The 24,767-nt window shown below is 42.1% G+C and overlaps 1 protein-coding gene across 2 annotated transcripts in view; it reads left to right on the top strand.

Annotated features, from left to right (window-relative positions):
- Negr1 (neuronal growth regulator 1) overlaps positions 1-24,767 on the top strand; it is a 727,040-nt gene that overhangs the window by 488,378 nt on the left and 213,895 nt on the right. For both annotated transcript variants that reach the window (XM_060392439.1, XM_060392438.1), the window contains exon 4: positions 7,666-7,797. In XM_060392439.1, coding sequence (XP_060248422.1) covers positions 7,666-7,797 — 132 coding nt within the window. The remainder of the gene's footprint in view (positions 1-7,665; positions 7,798-24,767) is intronic.

The following is a 24,767-nucleotide window of genomic DNA, read 5'->3' as shown; positions in this document are numbered from 1 at the left end:
CGTAGAAGCCATGGTGGAGAATCAGGACCTGGATGGTATCTGAGGGATTTCTACAACTTTCCATGAAGTGGCTCATACCTCACTTCACCATCGTCTAAGTCAGAAGAGGTTGGTGTTGTGGAATTTGATATTAGACTTTAGAGGGCTTCTCCACCCCAGCTACTTCCCAGATAATCTAGACAGAGTCATTTATAGAATTATAAAAGCTTTAAGGCACCATAGCTGGTCAGGTAACAAGTCTCTAAGCTATTTTGTTATTTCCTAGCTACACACCCCAAGTTATTTGCCAGATTTTTTTCCTGCCTAGGTTGCTTATGTTCCATCAGCCAGCCATCATGGACATGTGATCATGGTCCATTCTGCTCCACTGTGACTTTCTTCTCTTTGGTTTTCTCTCCTGCTTCCCCTCCTCATGGTCCCCCTCTGGACCTAAGCTCAGAACCTAAGCCCACCTCCTTCTCTTCTGCCCAGTCACAGGCTTCAGCAAGTTTATTAACCATGTAACTTTGAATTAGGTAAAGCCAAGTTTACACAACAAAGAGCAGTGTATGGTGTACATGAGGATGTACTCAACCTGACTGCAAGCAGATCTTGGGGGGGGCAGTAATTAGCATTAGAGCACATAGCACCAGACCAACCTCCAACCGGTTGGTAGAGGCATTTCCATCGCTCCTCTTTGTGACTGTGATTCTGAGGCTCCTGAGACTGCTGTGATGCAAGTGAGTCCTCCAAATATTTCCCTTGTGGTAAGGTTTGTAACATAATACCATTGAAAAGTTCACCTTTTACTTGTGATCTGATTTCCCCAGTGACCAGGAGAAATCTTTCTTTGTAAGAGAAATTTGATTAGCACACACACAGACACAGACACACACAGACACACACACAACACACAACACAACACAGGACCTTGACCTTAAGAAACATGAGGTAACCAAGTCATTTTATTTTAAATCAATGCCATGGTGGTGATGCCATGGCAACCATTGCAAAAAAAAACAATCACTTATACATATAGCATTTTGCATAGACAAAATTGACAGCTGGGTTGATGTATTGATTTTAACCCAGTAGGTTTGCACTAGCATGCTACAGCAACCACAGGAGTTTAATATGAGATCCAAAAGCATTTTTCAGATGTCAACACCCATCCAAATTACATGTTATTGTTCCAAAAACCAGAATTATATGCACATACCTTAATCTAGTTCTTACCACAAACCATTCTGCTGCCTGCTTTTAAATTTAGGCATCTGGGCCACATGTGAATCAAACCTGGAGTTTTAGCAGTTGGTTTTTTATTCCACATCTGTAACTGAGTTCATTCGCAAAATGCTTAACCACTTCATGGTTATTGCCGTATTCTATCGAGAGTCCACCTTGTCTGTGGAGAACCAACTCTGGGACATTCCACAGATGTCAAACTCAATAAATGCCCCAGTCTTTCTATTTAAAGTAGGTTTGTGTTTGAATATAACTGGATCATGTCTTGCACTTTACCACATAAACTATTTACAATGCCTACCACAGTATAAATGTTCCATAAGTAGTTATGTTATACTGTTTAGAGAACAATGATAGAAAATCAGTATGTAGACATTTAGTACGGAAACTAAAAAGAAAAAAAGTTTCTGGATGATTAAATCCATGCGTTCAGAGTCCATGGGTTCAGGGGTTCAAAACCATGGAACCTACCCCATGAGTTAACTCTAGTCTCACTAAGGAATTAATTCAAAGAGAGGCATTTAGCATCTTGAACAAAATAATGACTGATGGAAAAATAAAAAGTATTAGTTTTACTTTATTTTTATTTAATTGTTAATGATAATATTTTTAATACTGATGGAAAGGTTAACTGATCAAGACAATATAGTCAACAACTATAGCCCTAACATGAGATATGGAATAAGAAAGGGCCTTTTATTTCACAGACCATCAGTATAGTAGGAAGAAAAAATAGGCATAGAATTGCTAAGAATTAACATTTCTATGCTGCACAGGGTCCGAGTGATCTTTCATTACTTATGTTTCTTGATGCTAATTTTGGTTTTTAAGGATGCAATGTGGGCTGTAAGACTGGCCAGTAAATCATAAAAGGCTCCTTTGAGTAGCTAGCTTGTCTCTTGAGGGAACTGAAGGTTGGAACGTCACATGGTTGGCTAGGGTAGGAAGAGTTCAGGATGTTAGCAGAGAAAGGCAGACTGCAAGAAGGTTGGCTATGAGAATTCATCCCAGTCTGTTGTTCTTCAGTTTCATGCACTCTTTGATAATTTAATGCAATGTGCCTTAATCATATTCCTTATAATTCCTCTCAGATCCATCTTCCCTTCCCCACTCACCAAATTTTGTATGCTTTGGATATTTTTGTTGTTTTTGTTTTGTTTCATTTTTAAACCCATCAAAACCAATTTGTGCTGCCCATATACTTAAGTATATAGGGCTATCCACTGGAGGTCCACTCACCAGGGGTCACAACCGTTACAGAAACGGAACTCCACACCTCCCAGCAGCCAATTGCCAGTAGCTCCTCAGCTAGGGATGAGACTTCATGCCCACCGCCCCTTTTCATGCTGGAACTTTGTCTAGTTTGATCTTGTGTAGAACATGTGCGTGTGGTCATAACTGCTCTGAGTTCTCATGAGCAACAGCCCTGCTGTGTCCAGAAAAATGACAATTTCCCTGTAGTCAGCCACTGTCTCTGGCACTTATAACCTTTCCTGCCCCTTTGTGCAATAATCCATGAGACTTGTGGTGTGGGAGTATGACAGAGCTGTCTCATTTAGGGCTGAGCATTCTGTACTATGAAATTCTCTGTCCCTTGACCATTTGTGGGTCTGTGTTAATCACCATCAACTGCAAAAAGAAGCTTCTCCAGTGAAGGCTGAGAGATGTGCTTGTCTATGGGTATAATCTGGTAAGTTCTGAGGAGTCAGTTAAAAACATGTCAACTTAGCGGAATAATAAAATCAGGTTTCCCCTTAGGGCCTATGATCTGTGTAGTTGTAAGTTCTTGGTGCTTGTTATGAGTTCAGTGTTGTGAAGCAGAACTTAGCAGAAGCAATTGGTTACTCCATAGTGTCCATGCCACTGCTGTGCCAGTGGGCAGGTCCTTCCGAGCTGGTTAAAACTGTAGCTCCTCATATTCACAGCTATGTAAGACTGATGGTTGCTTTTCTCATAACATGGTTAGTGCCCTCTAGCACTGTGAAAGTGAGACAGTAAGGATGAAGCTTCAAGATTAGTGCCAGCTTGATTTTTTTTCATGCCCTATGACTGGAAGATCTAATGCCTTCAGCAACGGGGTCTTACTCATGCACTTCTGGAGGGAAGCTGAGAGCGACAGTGATACCCTGTAATTTCTGATGGTCTGTGGAACCTCACTGGCCAACAACTGCAAAAGAGATATGCAGTTCCTGGCTTTAGGCTTGTTGGTTGGCCTGAGGTGTCCATTGGGCCTTGCTTCCATTACATCATTCTACCACTCTTACCAGAAAAGCAATGCTTTGAGGCTTTCTTTGGCTGCTGTTTTTATACTAGAAGCTTCCCAGACAATCGTGCATGTGCGTGTGTATGTGTGTGTACACCTATAAACACAGGAACAAGAAATAGGGAAGGCTATATTGGCCTTGAGAAGTAACTCCAATGAAGGGTAACGCTGCAATTCAATTAGCATATGATGGACAAGATGTGTGTGTTTACTTACCTGTTGAGCTGATAGGAGATCAGCTGGTTGTCTTTGTTAGCGTTTCCTGCTCAGCCTCCTAAGTCTCTATTAAAGACCATGATAAGGCAGAAATAAAACACTGAATCTAGTAACCCATCAGTGCAGAAGCAGTCTCCAAACTAAACTCTCTTCCACACCACACCTGTGCATTATAAGAAGAGCAAATGTGTGTTTCATACTCATTGTGTGTCATACACTGATGTGAGTGATTTATTTGCATAACTTATTCACCAGGGTGATCGCACAATGCAGGCTCTGTCACTGTCCGCCTACATCGCCTGTGGGCCAACTAAAATGGAAGAATCCAGAGAGGGGTATCATAGCTCAGGAACGATGAGCTCAGATGCTGGCCCAGCGCATTTACTCACATCCCTGACTGCATAGTGTGAGACAGTGGAGAGAAGAGAAGCTTCAGTGCTTCGTGATCGCAAGTGTGAGATTGCATAAGAAGCTGTTGGGAGATGGCTGTTCCTATATGTGCAGATGAACCATTGTAGGGATATTGTACAAATCTGCAGGGTCATACCAGTGAGTTCTAGTAGCCGTGAGACTCTAACAAGGAACCCTAGGGTTCTGCAAGGAACCCTAGAAGTGTGAGATAACTCTTTCTGGGGAAAGATTTTGGAAACTGTTAAAAGTGGTTCTGAAGCGTGGTGGTTAACTACTGCTCAACCACAATATCAGATATGTTTAGAGAGCTATGACTGAGCTGGAACTCCCAGAACAGGCTTGAGAATTCCTTAGGGGTAAAGTTGGCAGATCACAGGTCCTGGATCCTGGGAACTAAACCTGATTCCTATTCAAGAGCAGCCATTTTTCTTAACCACTGAGCCATCTCTCCAGCCCTCCATTTATTTATTTATTTGTTCTAGAGAAAAGTATGTCCCTATTTGGAAGCGATTATATGCAAAAGAAAATGGTTTACCTTATAGTCTTTCAAAGTTCCTTTCTTTATCCTGCAGTGTGGTATTTAATGTTTTGATAGTCTTTGCGATCTTAAAATGGATTGACAGTAGCTTTATGGGATTTGCTCTTAGCTGGTCACTTTGTGCCACGTCAAGATGTCAATCAACATGACAACACTTTCTAAGACTGCTTTCCTTCCCTGTAACTAAAAGTGAGGTGGAGGCTTCTTCAAATGTGGAGTTTTAGTGCACGGGACTTCATTCTCAATTATTGTTTTGATTACTCATTCAATAAATATTTACTAAGTGTGTGCCATGTGAAGGTGACATGATGGCATACAGAATGACAGGACAGGAGCTTCACTGGCAGGCGTGGAGGCATGTGACCAGAAAGGCTGGTGTGATAGTGTGCTCACACCTCCACTGCACTTGCTCCTCCCTGGGACTGAAGTCCACCACGCTGTGAGCACTGTGGAGTCATTCTAGGGTTAAGTTGATCCCTGTCTTATTTGAGGTAATTGTCTTTGTCTTCTCTCTCTACATCCAGCAAACCTGGTCCTTCTCTTCCACTTTGGGGTGGGTTGAGCTGAATTGCACTGACGGAATAGTGTGTTCTATTGAATCCATCCCTTGATGAACACAGCTCTTAATTTTCCAACCTGGAATTAAGTTCTGGAAATACTGGCCCTAGAACAGCACAAAGTCGAGTTCAGAATGGGCATCTTACCCACATAAGGCAGATACCCTGTGCCGGCTGATGGTGGCAAGGCAGCAGAAGTCGCAGCAGACCTAGAGATTCAATAGCCAAGCAGGAAAAGCAAGGTGACTCTGGTGTGTTCCCTCCCCGGCAGGCACTTTATGGAGTCATGTGACTGACTGCTGACTGTAGCATCTACTCACTGTCAACTCAGATCTCACTCTGAGGCAGGGTGGAGAAAGATCTCCAACATCACTCTGTAGACCATGGCATCCATGTCCATGGCAGGGACACATGCTTAGTAGGTATCTCTGGAACTGACTGATGCAATGGTGACTTTTCTGAAAGTGGCATGTGGCATTTCATTTCAGAGTTTGCAGCATTTGTTCTGAACCTATTGCTTTTCACATTTCATATATATATGACTATCTTCTCCTGGGAGGAGAAAAACTCAAGTGATATACCCTCCCATGGTAATGTACACACAGTGATGGTTGATGATAGAGAAAGGGACATTTTCTTCAGTGGTGCAGCCACTGATAGGTGCACACATGCCTATAAACAAATTGCCACCCACACCCTAATGAAATTTGCTAGGTCACATGAGAGCAGAAGAGAGTGTACCTGGGGAGAGGAAGAAGATGAATAACAATGGCAGAGGGATAAGAAAGGGTAATGGGGGTGACTGTGATTGAAATATATTAAGTACATGTAGGAAAGTATGTGGATGAAACTCATTACCATGTATAATTAATATATGCTAATAAAAACATTAAAACAAAAATCAAAGACTGTTGTATTTATTCCTAACCATCAATACTTTAAAGGCTATTTTATTATTCTTGCTATAGGAAAACAGTAAGAACTAAAGAGCATGTGTGTGTGTGTGTGTGTGTGTGTGTGTGTGTGTATGTGTGTGTATAGCTTTCCCGTCTAATTTCTTGGTTTTTGATTGTGTGACCCTTGACCATTCAGATAGGCTGCAGACTGTGCCTGGTCTGGATGGAATTTGTCTTCCAAGTTTCATTTGTTTTTACAGAGTAATTTGAACCTTTAACACTGGATTTGTGAGAATGAGAGAGGGGAGCCACAGGGGAAAGAGCACTGTGTCAGGGAGTACAGTGAGTGACAGCGCCTTGATGGCAAATGCTCCCCATCACTGAATTTCACCAATTTGGATTGTGAAGTTAACTATTATTTCATAATCCTACCTCACCAAAGAGTTTGTCAGCCAACTAGCATCTCAGAAGTTTAGCTCTGTCTACAAATTGAACACAACCTGGTAAATAGAAAGAGTTGTATGTAGACAGTCATGTCTTTTATTGGCAAAGTTGTGGTCATTCTGAGGGCAAACTGTAATGGCAAATACTGTCTTAGACAGAATCCCGGGGGGACAGTAATTGACATGCATTCTAGATTTGAGAACTGTAACTGAATTTTTTTTAGGTTTATTGAAAGTGAATCCCATTAACTTTCTGACTTCTGGGTCCTTGAATTTCTGGGAGGATAACAGCATGAGGACAAAGACTGTCTTGACTTTGGGAAATGCTATTTAGTCAGTGAACTCCCTGATTCCCAACCCCTCTGTAGGTAATGGAATGGGATTGTGTTTCAGAGCCTTCTAAAGGACAGGGAAGGAAGAGCTGCTCTAAACACCCCATTTTCTCTGTGGAGACTCTAACTGTTAGGACCCCAGCTGCCCAATGACTCTGCTTTTGTTTGAGTACAATCTTATTACTGAAGAAAGGAGTCTTGATTTCCAATCTCATTAACTTGAGGATATTCTTCCATCTGGGATTATGACTTTATATTGTTAATCTACTGTTATTTTTTTGTCAAACATAATGTTTTCCCTGAGGTTTGTTTGTATAACCACTTAACTCTTAGTTGAAAATCATAAAGATTTTTTCCCGATATTCACTGGGTGATTTGCATACAGGGTGGCTTGCTTAGGAGCATTGGCAGTTTTGGACGGGGGCTCCTGGTGCTGATTTTATAGATCTGTGCAGTTTCATCAAGCCATCTGGCTGGAAACTGTGAGCAAGGGGATGTTCCCCAGAGAAAAGTGATGTGTAGTTAGCTGAAGAGTCCAGCTGAGAGTTTATGCTGTATAAAATCAGCACACACCAAGCTACACTGGTGAATTCCATGCACATTGTGAGGATATGGCTCAGGGTTGTGCCATCTGACCAAGGGGCCTTTTTTTCTGAGTTTTCTTTTGTATGGGGAATTGTCTGGCTACTTGCATCTGATAGGTACTGCTAAAATTGTTGCTTTCCTTGAATGAAGCCTCCAGTAGCAACAATTAAATGTGCTATTTTCCGTTATTGTTGTTGTAGCAAAACCATTTGAAAATGGACAATATTTGGACATTTATGGAATTACAAGGGACCAGGCCGGGGAGTACGAGTGCAGCGCGGAGAACGATGTGTCCTTTCCAGATGTGAAGAAAGTGAGAGTTGTCGTGAACTGTAAGTATCTTGACCTTATCACCATAACTGTTGAGAAATGGATGTGGCTGCTTTATGAGGTGCACGGCTGGCGAGTGACATGTGACTGGTTCAGATCTTTGTGCAGCAATAGCCTCAGTAGATCCCAGCAGGGTTTGAATGACTTAGAGACTGAAACCTGCCAGCATCGTCTTCATGCCCACCATTGTGGGGCCTCAGCTGTGTCTCCATGACTGAGAACTAAGCCACCATGGCTTTCGCTTGGCAGATACAGTACACTGTTCAGTGCGCTGCCAGGCCTGGGGGACACAAATAGGAAGCAATTCACTCAGAGATGAGAGTAGGTGGTCAGGCTTGTTCAACTGGGTGACCAAATTTTATTTAGCTTGGAAACACAGGGAAAATTATGAATTCGTTTCCCATGAGCTCTGTCATTGTGTAGTTAAGTGTGAGCTAGATGTCCGCAGAGTCATCGACACCATGACACAACACCCCTTTTCAAGCTGGAGAAAAGGACACCTGCTATAAACATCCCACTGCAAATATCCTTGGCCTGTGTGTTTGAGGAAAGCTGCTTGTTTTTCAAAACTGTTTGCATTATTTAATTTTTCAAAGGAAGTACGTTGGGGATAAGAGCATCTTACCCAAAATATACACAAGCTACATCTTCTGTTTTCATTCCATGTATGTACTTTTCTACATTTGACCTTTGATAATAACACTTTTGTAGTATTGATAACCAGATAACATGGAGCTGGTTTAAATATATGTGTAAATACTAATGCTAGTCAGCAGCTGTTTTGTGTGAACATGAGTCTTGCAGTTTTGTGAGGCAAATGTTAACTCTCTGAACACTGCTGGCACTAAGCTGCGTCAAGGAAGACTGCCGTCATCAGCCAGTGTTTTTCAGCCGTTGATCTATACACTTTGGATGAAATTCCTCAGTAAGACTGAACAAGTAGACAGCATACCTGACCACAAGGCAGTTTCTGTAGAGAATCTTCCGAGTTCTGGGAAGAGGCAAAGCAGAGCCACCGGAGGAGGCCTTGATGAGCTCAAAGCTCCCAGCACTGCACCATCTAGGATGAATCAGACTGAGTCCCATGGCTCTGATTTTGACAAGTTCCCAGATTCACGGTACTTTTATTGCAGAAGATTTCCACTGACTTTTGGGATTTTTAGTGCACAGGGTTAGGGTTAATCCCTCTGGAATTCAGAAATGGAAGACAACCAACAAGAAAAGAGATCCTGGTCACTGTATCACCATGTGTATTTGCTCTAACTAACTTGATTTTTACATGGTTGTGAAGAATGAGATAAGTAAGGAGTGAGAGCTAAGACGTGAAAACATAGTCAAAGCTGTCGGTGAACAAACACTGAGCTCTCAAGGCATCCACTCCCAGGTCCATCAGGTCTTTAAAGGATGCCACCGCTGGGTGCCTGGAACACCAGTGGCTATGTGGAATGGGAACCCTCCCCTGCTATAGTAACCTCCTTCATCCTCACACAGCCCTGTCCACTCCCACACCTATTTCACTGTTGTGCAACTCTTCCATTTTTCTCTAGGCACATAGAAACTCTAAGCCCACAGGGATTAAATAGATATGTACTTCAACCCACGTTTGTCATTCTCTAAAAGTCCAAGCAGGCAGGGGGATCCAGTCCTTGCAGAAGGGCAGAGATGAGCAATCAGGAGACCGAGAAGTGAGACTAGCTAGCAGCTTCATGGGAAGTGGAGGAAACAGAAGCAACAGACAATTTATTACCCAGCGCAGTTGCAGGGGTGTTGACAATATGTTGTTTCACCAGGTCTGACAAGCCCTGCTCATCTGAAGACCGGTTGTCACTAACCACACAGTGCTTCTTGCCACAGCCACACAGCCTAGACGGAGGACACAGGCATGCTCACAGGTCACCCAGAAAATCCTCCTCATTAGCCCAGACCGCAAGCAGAGCTTCCCCTCAGGCCACAGGGACAGCGGCACTGCCTCCCCCCACTCCCCCACTGTGATTATAAAACATGGAGAGAGGCAGTAAATTGGGTTTTGGTTAACCCTGCTTACCCCCCTCTGTGTCTCCAGTCTCTTAAGGTACCACTGGCCCTCAAAGCCTTTTTCCAGTTGTGGCTTCTGCAGATACTCCAATTACACAGACAAGTACAAAGAGCTGAAGCTGGGATCCACAGATACGAGAGAATATTCAATGTGTGTTTTCTACTTTCAGCATTGACCTAAAGATAAATTTTTCCTCATAACTAAATAAAGTTGCATATGTGTCACAACCACATTTTCATTATCTGCTCATTGGGTACTGGGTCATGAGGCTGACTCCATGTCCTCCCTGTTGTGAACACAGCAGCAGTGAACGTGGATAAGCAAGTGTCCCTGACATTAGGTAGAGAATCCTTGCACACATGCCAAGGTGTGGGATAGCTGGGTCACAAGGTCAACATTATTTTAGCCTTTGGGGGGCCCATACAGGTTTTGGACAGCAGGAGCCCTGGTTTACTCTCTCAGGGAAAGTGAATAAGAGATCCCTTTCCTGTGTGCTCGCTATATCTGCAGTGTTTTGTCTTTTAGCTCTCTTTAAATCATAGTTTCAGGTGTTCAAGCGTTTACAAATGCTCCATGAACAGTGAGCTTCAATCGATTTTGTTGGATTTTATTCTTTTTTGAGCCAGTGTTGCACAGGTCTAAGTAGTGTTTGAGGTGCAGGTGTATGAGGGATAGTATGTGCACTGTGTCTCTTGGTTGTGATAAAGTTTCAAAATAGTAATCTTGTGAAATTGTCCCTTCAAATGCAAAAAACTGAGACTGTGGATTTTACTGAGCTGACTTCACAAACTACTGGAGCCAAAGCACCCTCCCCCAAACAAACCCCAGCTCACAAAATCCCAGGCCCAGCAGAGCTGTGTGGCAGGCACAGAAACGCACATTCCTGACAAGATCCAGATGCCCTGGAGAAGCATGTAACTGATTATTCACACCCACATGAGGAGTCCTGCACACACACATTGAACACACATGTGCACCACCATACAGGACACACATGTAGGCACATACAATGTACATGCTCTGGGTACCGTCTGGAGGCAGAAGAATGGAGATACTCTTAACCCAAGTGCAGCCAGTGAATTTGTGTTTGGACAGATTTGTTTTCCTATTGGCACTTGTGTCCTGTTCTCACTGGCATCTTGGTAGGTACCAGGCCCATAATGTTTACTAATTATAAAATAGAAGGCTGATTGAGTTTCAGAAAGCCCATGGGCTGACTGGAAGGGGGAAAGCAAAAACAGAACCTGTGAAGACAAAAGAGAGTGTAGAAAACCAGCAGAGTGGACTGGCAGTTTAGAGAGAGGCTGAGACTGACCATGTTAGTGAAGAAGGGCCAGGTCCTAGATCTCAGGGTGAGGACACCGCTGTTCACTGGCAGCAGCGCTGGTTTCTGAGAGACAGAGACAGAGGTGACCAAACCTCTGTCCTGCTGTAGGGGAGCTTCTGATGGAGTGTCTTGGAAATGTGGAAATCAGGTAGCGTTCATGGAATTTTATTAAGATTGAACATTAATCAGGTAAACTGCCTTCCCGTTACCAGCTGGCCTCTGACATGGGAGGGAACCTTGGCTTCCTCTCTGAGTTTCAAATTATACTTCTGTAAACTAAAGGACATATATTTTATATCTGTGTGATAATTAGCATGTGGTTTATACATGCAAAACTGATATCAATAAATGTGTGCATGTAGAATTATATGCATGTTTTATAAAGAAGAGTTTGTTTGGCTGGGGAAAGTAAAGTCTTTCTAGACAGGCTCTCCTGTGCTGTCCTCACTCAGTGCAGCACAGAACTCACAAAAGAGCCTGACCATAGCTGCTGAGTGAGCAAATCAGTAAATTAGATTCTCCCAGTCCAATCATTCTACCAGGCAAGAGAGAAGAATTATGAGATTTTCCTAGTACCTTTTACGCAGATGGTATTATTGACCAAATATTTCTTTTTTATTGTTATTATTCTCTCACACATTATGTCCTGACCAGTTTCCATTCCCTCCACTCCTCCCACTCCTGTATGCCACCTCTCTGACCCCCAGATCCACTCCTTCTCTGTTTCCCTTCAGAAAAGAGCAGGCCTCCCAGAGATATTATCCTAACCCAGGATAACAAGTTACAATATAACTAAGCAAACCACTCTATCAAAGCTGGATGAGGCAACCTAGTAGGAGTAAAAGGGTCCCAAGAGCAGGCAGAAGAGTCAGAGATGCCTTCACTTCCACTGTCAGGAGTCCCAGGAGAATTTCCGATACGGTCTTTATACCAGTACTTTCAGGTGGGTTCTGTAAAGCTGCCTAATATTTACACAGTGCTTGTATTCATAGGAAAGGGACACTAATCCCATTTTATAGAGATAAGACAATTGAAGTATAGAGAGTTTAAACATTTAACACCTTTCCTGATCTCCAAGAACAAAATATTCACAGGTAAAAAAATATATTAATTAACTGTAAAAATGAAAAATTCGACCAGATTAAGGTGAAAAGATATTTGCCTATGACTTCAATTTTGACCATGATGGATTCACATATTTACTATTTCACTCAGTATTAGGATGATTTAGTTCACAATTTTCAATAAATGGAATTGAGCGATTCTTCCTATGGCCAAATAAACAGTAAAGACATTTTTGAGTATGTGGCGAACCAAGCTTTTATCTAATATATCAAAGGTGCATATTTGTGCATAATTTTGCATCTGGTACATATTCATTTATGCAAATGTGCACTTTATCTTCCAATATAACTAGCTCCAAACATGTGGACTAGAATGTTCCAATTAGGTTGACTTAGTACAGTTGTCCCAAAGCCAGAAGCAAGCGGCCATAGGAGACAGGAGGATCTCCAAGGATGCAACCATCGCTTGTAGGATGGTCATAAATTTCCCTCCCAAAACCTTGGGTAATTTACTCAGAGATGTCACACTTAAGACTGGAAGAAATTGCAGCTGCCAATAACCATCCTTTTGATAGAGAAAGGATGCTGAACTCAGAGGCTGAGCGCGGCCAGGAGACCACAGGCACCTGCAGCAGGACACTGAGGAGTGTCAGAATTGTCACTCAACCCTTTGCTTGTTGTTTCTGCCTCTATAATGTTCCCTATTCGTTTATCCCACATGAAGGCTCAGCCAGAGACCAAGTCTTCAGAAGTTAACTATGCAAGAAAGGGAGAGAAAGGGGTAGCTATAATTCAGTGCAGCAAGTGTGATTCTACACGACACTTGAAGTTTCTAAGGGGCCTTGACCATAAAGGGCAAATCTGAGCTTGACATTTGAAAAAAAAATATTATTATCATTTTTATTATTAAAAACAAAAGGAGAAGCCATGGATGACAGCAGCAACAGCAGCATGTGCTTTAGCTCCCAGGAGGCAGGGGACAGGAAGTGCCCATTCAGTCAAGCCACAATAGTCTGGATCTAGTACAGAAGGGGAACCGACAGGAGGAAGACCACTCTCCCAGAGGATGATAGGGACCTCACAGCCAGGGTACCTTAGAGGAAGATGGAGTCCTCTGAGAAGTGTGGAACCTCAGAGGAGACACAGCTGGAAGTTTGTGAATTCAGTAGGGATGCTTAGATCCAGTTCTCAGTGATCAAAGAAAGAATAACTCAGGGTGATTAAGTATTCAGAGAAACATCTGCATATTAAGTAAGTATATTTACATATTTTTGTTTCCTACATCTGCAGAGAAGGCTTGGGAAATTTCTGGTTTGTCATTGCAAGGGTAAGGCAGAGTAAAATTGTAATACTCAGAGCAAAGCACGTGGCTACAATGCGTGAGCCACTCAGGGGTCTGGAACAAACTGCAGAAGGTTTGGCAGTGAGTGCTAGAGGTGTGTGGTTAATCACCCACAGCTTTGTTTTTAACAATGAGCCTCCCCAAGAGGACAGAACTTAAAAGAACTTAGAACTGAACTTTTCTCACTCTTCCTGTAGAGTTGATGCTGTGAGAGGTCAGGGTTAGTTTTGTTTTCTTTTTCCTTTTTGTAAAAGGGAAAAATCGAACCATTTTATTGCTTCCATACAAAAACAAAACTTGTTCTTGATAAGGATTTATGTGCATTCATTTTCATTTGTAGTTCTTTCTTAGTCAACATCTGAATTTATATATGACACATAACACATAACATACATATATGGCTGTAAGATAACCAGAAAAAACACTAGCAGTAAGAAAGAAATTTCAAACAGGAGGAAAGTGGTCATGGATGAAAATTATTCCACATTAAATTGAAGTATTAAAGTAAGAAAGAAATAACAAGACACAGCAGTGCGGCTTTATCATCCAGGTATATGGTCTCTTGTTCTGGTGCGCTGCCAGAGGGCCAGACCCTGAAAGCTGCCCAGGAACATCACCAGAGCCTTCAGACTCTCCACCAGCCAATGCAAACCTGCTGTTTATAAACCTGAGCTTCTTCAAGTCCAGCTGATCAGAAGATTTCCTCTGGAAGCATGTGTGTCGCGCCACATAATTCGTAGAGTTGAACTTTAACTCAGTGTTTGAGAGTCATCTGTGGTCTACGGTAATACTGTTAGTCTCCAGTCTTCACCATGCTGATGCAATTAAAGGCTGTTAACACTCACTGCTATCCTCGTGTCTGAGTGTGTGTGTGTGTGTGTGTGTGTGTGTGTGTGTGAAGGAATGATGAACGTCCATTGAAAGAGGCTGTGGCAGCAATGTCAGTGTGCATAAAGGTTTGTAATGGAAACTGGAGTACAGGGACCATATTTTGAGAAGCATCCTTTCTACACACAAGTTGGCGTGCTCCTTTTTTTTTTTGACATTTATTTATTCTCATTTTCTTTTCTCCCACCATTAGCAAATTATATTTTGATTGCCTCTTAAAAGTTTTCTTTCTTTGCTTTTCTCTCATTTCTTTCCATGTGTGAGAAAAAATGCTAAACTACCTTGGGAAATAAGTTTTTCAATGACACATAACAGTATATTTAATGTACATAATTTTAATCACTAAATTACTGACTCTATTGAATCTACTTTGAATAAATAGGCACAATTGCTTTTTGAATATGGCTAAGTCATAATAAAATTTTAAGTTTGGGGACTATAAGATTAAGACCAGGAAGAAAATAAACCAACTGAATTCTATCTTTTATCTTATTGTTTTAACTGATTGTACAACTTTGGGCAAAATATTTAAGCATGTTGTTCTGAATTCATTCTTTCATTAAAAAATAATGGAGCCTGTTTCTGATGTCCCCACAGCTGATATCTTCCTTTGGTATATATTGTGTATTCCTGGGAGCACAGAAGGGACGCCCAGCAGGTAGCAGGACAGAGCTTTAAGCCGTGCTCAGCTTCATGGTGTTTTCATTTGGTTGGTTCATTGGTTGGTTAGTTTTGTTTTGTTTTGTTTTGTTTTGTTTTGTTTTGTTTTGTTTTTAATTTTGCTTGGTGACTTCTTAGAGAAATTAAGCCTGATAACTTACTTTTTTGGTGCATTGTCAGCAAATATAGGCAACCTGTTTGTTCTCTGATGCTACTTCATGGGAACACCTATATAATAATACCTATATAAAAATAAAAACACCTATATAAAAACGTACCTTCCTAAAGACCAGCTAAGTTTTGCCACCCGCTGAATGGATACAGTGGATTCTGACCGTGCTGGACGTCAGATCCCAGGTATCTGCAGGGTATTTGGAGCCCAGCCTTGGAGGCCTGATTTTAGGGCTGCGGTTACCTTCATTGTAACTCCTGGCCTCCAAGGGAATTGAAAAGGGAACCTAATTATTTCTTACAAATTGCTAACTCTAGAGACTTTTACGAAGATGAAGGTTGAAGGAGAGAAGACAGGACTGCGGAGTGAGAGGAGGATTTGAATCATCCAAACAGGCACAGGTGCTGCCAGAATGGCTGACGCTGAAAAAAAAAAATGTGGAGGAAGAGAAAATGAGGATTTTCTGTGGATATAGAAAACAATCACAATAAATAATCCTTAGGAATCATGCTGCACTCAAAACAGCTTTGTTCACACATCTCCCGAAATGAGAGCTTTGTGCAATGGTGAGCACCGCGTGGCTGCTGCTGCTGCTACACACTGAAATTAACAACAGTGCCGAAAAATTAAAGGAAAATCTTTCAAAAAATGCCTACTGAGCCAGAAGCATAAAACAGTTGTGGGTTCCATAGGTAGAATGAAAGATGACCGTTCCACTTAACGCGTCCAGAGTGGGCTGTTTGAAATGTGCTGCTCTGTGCCAGCAGCCTGGAGGCATCATGTGTTTACTGTGGTTTGGTGGCAATTGTAAATCAGAACAGAGTGTGTCTACCCTCAAGTATTGCAAACTTAGGGTTCCTAATCTGGATAAAAATCTCTACGTTATGAAGTAGTACAACAGGACCTAGTAATTTCACACAAGTATTTTCCTGCAGTAATCATATTTTGACTTCAAGCAAGTGAGTACCCTAAGGAATGTTGAATGTCCCCTCATGTAGTGCACCCCACTAGCCCACACGTGGCAGGAAGGCACTGGACCACAGGCCAACTTCTGTGGTCACTGCCTTTACAAACCCTTCTGTTTCTCTCTGCCCATGAGAAAGGACTTCTGCGTGACTCACCTGCAGACCCAGTCTTTACTCAAGCGTCCCATTAGCTTTTCAGAAAGAGAATCTTCAGAGTCATGAGCACTTACCATGCAGGCTGTGTAACACTCAGTCTGCTCTGCGCAGCCCTGAGGATCCAGAGCTGGAAAGGAATGCTTGCAGTGGCACAACATTGGCACCTTACACTGCTCTTCTGAATCTTGTCTTGGCCCTTCATTTACATACTTGGTTCCCAGGTGACTTGATCTGGAAAGGCTGCAGGACCTTTGACCCTCAGACTGACTTTGTGAGAAACAGCAGAAGAGGGAGAGCTGCTACCAGGCAGGGCTCCATTGTCCTTTCCATGAGCTCTGCCTTGCTTCCTTTTCCTTTCTGATCTCAAGGACAGCAACGTCAGCCATGACCACGACTGAGATATGCTGGTTACCACAGGCCCATTGCTCAGGCCCCTTGTGAACAGAGGAGTGGATTCCCAGTGCTCTCAGCCCATCTCTGTTCTCACCCTCTGCTGCCACAAAGTGATCTTGACTTTCAGATGAGCAAGCAGAGCTTGCTAAACTCCTACCAGCTTGCTTGGGTCCCTATTCCAGACGTAAGAAGTAATATAATGAAGCACACAGGTGGACACATCCTGAATAAAATGTAACACTTCTTCAGCTTTTGTCCTGCTTCAAACGCTCTGCCTACAAGAAGCCATAGAAGCTGGCCTGGAGAAAAACAGGCCTCTCTGCTTCCTGGAGCACCAGAACCAAGTGAATTTCTGTTTGTAGATCTTGGGAGTTGTGGAAGCCTTTGAAGCCAAGTATGATTTTATTCAAAACACTATCCAAAATAGCATCTGACCGTCAGCCTCTGAGATGAACGACCCTGACAAAAGAAATGAAAACGCAGTAGACAGAGCAGGGTTTACTCAACCCAAAACCACACAGAGCCAGAATCCAGAAGGAGTTTAAAAAGATACAGAGTGTCACTGGAAAACACTCACTCTACTTTCTGGAAGAAATCCCTCCTCTGATAAAGACAGCAGAGTTGACTTTCCTCCATCAGCTCCTTTTCTTTTGCCTAAGAAACTTCCAGAATGTACCAAAGAGGTAACTAGACCATCTGCCCTGTGAAAGACCAGAGCCTTTAAAAGCAGCCCAGCTGCCACCTGGCTCCTTTATCAACAGGCTCCTTGTGTTCCTTGGTGATGCTTTTCCCATGCTGGCAGCTGTGACTTTCCCTTGGTCCCATTGATGGGAACAGAGATAGATAACCTGAATTTGTGCTATTAAATTCTGCTTAATTAATCTTGACAGACACAGGAAAGAAGAGAGTGTGAGCCATAGACTTACCCTGTCCTTGGGCCTAGGAAATGCATCCAATCAGGTACAGGAAAAACAACAATGGTGTATGTACAACCTGCAGATCTACATACCAGTGAGTATCATTCCAGCTAGACTGTGCAAAGGCCCGGATAAGAAACAAGTGTGCACTGAATGCTGAATGGTGAAAGGCTGCAGCTCTTAAAGCTTAGAAGTATAGGGTTGGACTGTAGCAAAAGGAAGGAATTTAGAATTACAGCATATATTATTAAGTCCTGTCATAACCCATACCGCACACATAGACAACACCCTCACGGGGTTAAACAGATGAAACTGCTGGGTGAGGGCCACATCTCTCACGGTACAGCGCACAAACTGGGAGAAGAAATGCCTGCCAAGTGCTTTTCCGTGGAGCGGTACCTGGGCTAGCCCCTCTGGGAAGGTGCAGATTTTGGTGTTACCTCATCAGTCTTGAGAGACTAGAGACAAAGTGCCAGCCCTTTATAGTAAGAGAGCTAACATTAGTCACTCTCTGTCATAAAGACAGGAAACCAAAGGGTGATAGGTGTGCGCGAAAAGATGGGATAAAAATCAGTATCATTCCGAATCCGCTTCCCCCATTCCAGCTGATGTGTAACGCTGATGGAGGAGACATTGTGTGAGGAAGAATCTGTTCGGAAAGTTCCAACTGTGAGGTTCACCGGGGCTGGATTCACGCCATCCGCAGAGTATGAGGGTGCCAACGCGGAGGTTAGGATGAAAGATGTTGCTCCCTAGAGGTTTGGCAGAATGAAAAGCAACATGTCTCATATGCTACACTCTAAAATTCCAAAAAAGTTCACAATTTTTGTCTAGATAGAATCATAAATTCTTAATTAAAAGCTTCATAGATGAGAGAAAATGCACCAACTGCAGAGAAGCAAGAAAGCCTACAGCGGTGAGATCAGGAAGACAGACACTAGAAATACCCAAACAGAAGAGGGAACAGGCAGGTGGTGGGTAGCAGGAGCGATGTTGGTATGTTGCACAGCTGTGCTGAGAGAAGAACAAACAGGAGCAGGACTATAAATGTGTTAGCCTTTCATACCAGGAAACTCAAAGAATTATAGAAAACAACCACGTGTCCATCTTGAAAAGTCCAAACCAAGGCCTGTAGAGACTTTTCCTTTTGATAATGTAGGTTTCTGTGCCTGAAACAGCCAGGAAGCTAGGTAAAATTATCTAAATGTATGAAAATACCTCATAGTTTTGGAATTCAAACAAAATACACACTGAGCGCTGAAATTACCCAGCATGAGACCTCTCCAAGATGCTGCAGTGCAGACCTGGTCTTTGGCTTTCTCCTCAAAATGACCATCGAAGGCCTGAGACCCAAGCACTCTTGATGAAAGTGAAGGTTACAGGGAATAGGGAACAGTCACAGAGAGCTACAAAGACTCATTTCCACAAAAACATCATTTCCTCATATCCCCAAACCCTGTCCCAGAATGCAGCACCCTGGCAACCACAACTGTACCCACAGCCAGAGAGGAGGTATAATGTGTCTTGTGTCACTCAGGCTCTGATTTCATAGGTGGAGAAAGGGAATCTGAAGCTTAATTCCCAAATGAGCATAGAGACACATTTTGGTTTTATTTTTCTGAAATTCAACAATGATTAATTGAAGTTATTTTCTGCTTAAGTAAGTGGGACTATTGAAAATTGGTAAATAAATAAATCTTTAGAGAACTATTACTTTATGCTGATGATAGCAAACTCTCTATTGGCAAAGTCCTACGAAAGTATAGACTCAAACTCACACACATTATATAAAAATGATAAATGATAAATAAAATATAACTAGCAAAAGAGTCAAAATGGTAAAATTGAAACTTCTTCTTATACTAAAATTATCAGATGCAACTTTAAGGAAATAGGAGTGGAGGTGTTATCTGAGAAAATATGAGAAAATGTATCCACATACACTTTCCAAATCTATGTATAATTGCAATAAAATGGACTAGAAAGAGTTGAACAGAGAATGAAGAAAATGGATGGTGTGACAGGAAAAATTACAGAATTCTAAAGCAGAATTTCAGGAAAAGAAATACAGTGCTAAGGCATAGCTTAGCTGTAGAAGATGCGTATAGTAAGCTTGAAGCCCCCGGTTCAACCCAGTGTTCAGAGAAGGGATGCAGAATTCAAAGCATGGCATATATATGAATCATGCATAAATATGGTCCCACAGTGTATGTTAAAGAAAAAGGAGAGGCAAAAATCATGGAAAATAATAGTTCAGAATTTTTAGAATTATAAAAAAATCAAATTATCAAACTTAAGAATCCCTAGAAATCCAACACATAATAGTTGAAAGACATTGCCTGGTGATTTCTGTAGTGGCTAGAGTAATTTGCATACTCATCACATACATTGTTTTCTTCATGAAAATAGAGATAAGAGTACCTGAAAGCACACATTGAAAGGGGGAGAAAAGAAACAGATAGGTGGTAATACATGATATATTCAAATTAAAATGTGGTACAGAACAATTGTTGCTCTTGTAGAGGACCCAAACTTGATTCCCAGCTTCTTGATTCCCAGCTTCTTGATTCCCAGCTCCTTGTGACTCCAGCTCCAGGGAATGGGACAGTTTCTGGCCTCCGTGGGACCCTGCACTCATGTGCACATATTTTCCCACAGATACACAAACATAAAAATAATCACAACTGGAATAGATCTTTGTAAAAAGTCTTTATGAAAACCATTTCAGTGAAAGTCAATACAAATGGAGAGTGAAACATTTACGTGTCGATACAGCAGCAGAAGCAAGAGTAAGCCAATGAAAACAAAGATTACTGACATGGAAAGGAGCAGTACGCTAACTGATAGTTGCTTCTCAGTAGCAATAGCTGTCAGAGACAACAAGAATACGGTGGTGTCACTGGTGTCCCAGGAGATGTCTTAGAACTCCTAACACCTCAATACATGAAAAAAGAAGGAAGAGCAGATACCCAAGACAATCTGTCAGAATTTGTGTTGAACACCAATGTTTTATTTTCTTGATTCAGGAACAGAAGAAATGTCTTGGGGGAGGGGGCTGGTATCCTGCCTCCCTCAGGTGAGTGCACCTGAGGGAAAACCAGTGACATGCAGTGCTCTAGATGGAAGTGGTTAAATGTTGGTACCTGAACACCCAGCTGCAGCTTGAACAAAGCTGCTAATCATAGGTTCAATGCGTGTGTTGATATAGAGCACGTAAGTTGCAATGCTAGGTGCAGGGCAATGTGGAAGGCTCTGAGCTACCTGGGCCAGCAGGTGGCTGCAGAGACATGAAGGGCACAAGCCTTAAACAAGCCACAGAAAGTGGGCCCATGTGTTACTGCAGCATGAGAACCCTACAGCCAACCTTTGGTAAAGAGATGCCATTGGAAATGGATTGGTAATTGAGTACCTAAAACATTTCTATGGAAACTCACACACTTTTGTTTTGCTGTCATTTTTGAGAACTTTGTGCATCAGTGTTGTATCTGCACCATTTCTGTCCTACCCCCTGGCTCCTCCCAGGCTCCCAACTCCTTCTCCACTCCACTTTTTAAAAATGTCTAATCCATAGAACAAACCAGACTAGAACCAGTTTAAGTTCAAAGTATGAGAAATGAGAGGTGAGCAGTACTCTGATCATTTCTAAAGCCCTTCCCATAGAAACTAGTAAGCCTGTTGATTACCTTAGATGAAAAGTTAATAAAATACAAATGTGTAATAAAACAGGGTGAGCTAAGAACCATGCTGAGGACTGATTTCTAAGGGAATTAATCAAAAGTGAGAGAAGCCGTCAAGCCACTTAATGAAGGCTGAGAAGGAAAAGAAACCCTAGGTGCAGCTGGGATTCCGAAGGTCTGAGCCTGCCCTGAGGACGTCTTGAAAATATGTGGCAGAGCTGAAGTGGGTAGATTTGTAAAGACCTCATTTTATAAACAGCTGTAAAGAGAGAACTGTACAGATTTCATGTCAGGGCAGGCGCTGGCTCCTTTCCTGAATGACTGAAATTCAGATGTACGTAAGAGAGCTTGAGACAGCAAACACAAATTGATGGGTAAAAGCATGCTAGCTCTTCGGGACTGAGTCACCTGAGGAAGACGGGAGGCAGGCACACTACAGATCCATCTGTTTCAACGTGAAAAGCAGAGACTGATAACTAGACGTTAGCCAGCATGCTGGTACAGTAATGTAGGAAAATCATGATCAGGTTGATGTTATCATAGGAGCTGAACACTGCTCTATGTTATTGATCAAAAGAAAATGCATTGGAGATTTTAACAAATTCAATGGGGAAACTGGTGATGTTCCATATATAATAAACTAGTGAAATATAAACAGAAAGAAACATTCAAAAGAATTACATCAAATTGTTTTTTAATATCCAAATTTAGAGAGTTTTGCTTTCACATCAAGAAAACAAAGAACTGTCCATCGTTTTTAGATTCAGCATTTCAGTGGGATTTCTCAACAAAAAAGACAAGTAAAGAAAGCAGACACTGCTTTGTTCATGTCCCTGCAGAAGGCACTTCACATGTAAGCACCATGTGGTGCGCTGAGTGAAGAGCATTCGGGGAACGATTACAGCCTCAGCATACCCATGGGAGTCCCAGCCTCTTCCTACACAGCGAGCATAGCCAAATCTTCTGTGGAAATAAGTAAAAATGGTTAAAAGCTACAGTTCTGAATTAAAATATTAATGCTAAATGAGCAATTGTTGTCAAAATAATCTGCAAATTAAATGCTTTAAATAAGGTCTTGGCAAGGATTTTCGTTAAGCTTGTCCAGCTGCCTTTCAAAGTAACACCGAGAAGGAAGAGCTGTGGACTGAAGCCAGGTGCAGCCTTCTTGACTGAGGGGGTCCCAGGCTGTGTGTAAACTACACTTGATGGTAAACGCCGATATTCCCAGCACTTGGGAGGGAGAGAAGGCCATCCTTGGGTACACCACAAGTTTGAGGCCACACTGGGCTGTATAAAGCCCTGTTTCAAAAATAGTCAAAATAAAACAAAACAAAAACTTAGCAGGCAAGAATTTCAACAGAAAACTAAATTGAAGTTAGTTTGATTTACAAACCCTTCACACAGTTTGCAGAATGATATTTATCACATACTCTCTGGACCCTGCTTCTACCCCAGTTAACTTCTAAAATGGTTTCTCTTGAGAGACAAAGGAGTCCCTTACTGGTGTGGACCTTTGCTCTTTGTCCTTCAGGGTCCCCTCACCTTGCTCTTCTTCATCTGGTGTTCAGCCTGACATGGCACTCTAGACCTCTGTCCTTGGAGGACTTCTAAAAACTCCTTTGGCTAGATAAGCCACTTTATATATTTCCCCTTATGCTGTGCTCTCAGCGCTGTGCACAGCACTCAGCAAATAGCTCTCTAGTGAAATATGGAAACAATAAGGCCAAAGAGGCTCCTTCCTGGCAGTAGGTTCAGAGGGGAATAAACCTGCCATGCAGGCTCAGTGTGGACTCAACACTGAACCCTTTGATGCGGCCATTGTGTAAGACTTGCTGTGGGTAGACTGACAGCCAGTGAGTGAGGGCTGTTATTAAATGTGTTGATTCTCAGTCACTCAGAAGGTGTTCGTGTGTGGCATTTAACACATTTGAATAAACCCTTCACTACTTCCTGCATTATACTCATTTCATTATAGAATAAATCACATTCTTGCCATACCATGTAATTGACAAATGAAATTCATGCTGCGCTTCAGAGTGATATACTAAAGAGGAAAGCCTTCAATGCGAGGGTTCATTTTGCCAATGTCACAGCCCCTCAGTGTTTCAGGTACATATGCAAAATTCATCTGGCTTATACTTCCCCTTATCTCCTCCTGATTATTTCCAGCTGGATATAAATAACTTCCTTGTCTTTCTTTACAGTGTAAATATAATAATGCATACATTTTCCTCACTTGTTAACATAAACTGTTTTAGAAGTGTGTGCATAATTTCATTACTGAGCTTTATATTTTGACTATCATGCCCATGTTTGCACTCTGAGAAGTATCTGTTAGAACCTGATCCCACCCATGTCGAAACAGAAGTTGTGAGGGTGATTTTCAAGTTGACTTAAATAGATAAAGCTATAATCCAATTTCCCATTGCCAGTAAATCACATTAGAATTTTCTATTACATTTGATAAGGCAAATGTTGATTTTTTTTAATAATCCTTCTTTCTTCACATCTCTAGTCTCCAACTAACAAGATGTTAATATCACAGGATGCAAGACTGCATGTGCACAGGCCTCCCTGGCTTTGCAGAATGCCAGCAGTGTCTAAGTTAACATCTGTCAGTGTGGACCAGCCCAGACAAGGAAGGATGAGACACACACTCAGTGAAACAGGCTTTTATTTTAATTTATGTTAAATTATCAAATCCTAAATTAATGAACAGCAAATGTGAGCTCCCAAATAGGATCCTGTGAAAATACCCTTGTTTACAGGTGTCTTTTAAAATTATTGTAAGGGCTTGTTCCCCTGTGGCTATAAAATAAACACGGTGACTTCACATAGCACCCAGTAGTCCAAGAGAAGAGCAGACAGCAAATACAGCCAGCAGACAGCAAAAACTAAAATTCCATGCCATTAATTTAATAATAAGACATAATCATTTGAGAGTGGAATGGGTTCTATTTAATTGATCGCTAATCATTGAAAGGTGTGTGTTAGGATGAGGCTACCATGTGATGGAAGGTCACAAGTTTAGCTTACCCGGGGACCTTCCACAGCGCATCATGGGGAGGGGAGCTTTCCTGAGAGCAAGCACGGCAGTCACCAGCAGCACTGGGGAGGCTGGTATATGCCAGTCCCTCTCTGGATACATCATCTTACGAATCTTTGCAGAGCCTCCAGAAGAAACTCTCATCTCCACCTCCTGGCTGAAGGGAATGAAGTTCTGAGAGCTGAAGTAGCAGTACAGTCAGACCACGTAAAGCAGGTGCTGTGTGTGGACAGAAAGGGCAAGTCTTGAAAGATGCAAATGCAGACGTCGCTAATTGGAACTCATTAGGTGTCTGGCAGCCATGATGTTCCTTGTCACCAACAGTAGCTT

Source organism: Meriones unguiculatus, chromosome 10 (assembly GCF_030254825.1).
Source record: "Meriones unguiculatus strain TT.TT164.6M chromosome 10, Bangor_MerUng_6.1, whole genome shotgun sequence".
Classification (NCBI taxonomy): Eukaryota; Metazoa; Chordata; class Mammalia; order Rodentia; family Muridae; genus Meriones; species Meriones unguiculatus.
The sequence above is the reverse complement of the archived record's forward strand: the minus strand, read 5'-3'. Positions and strand labels throughout refer to the sequence as shown.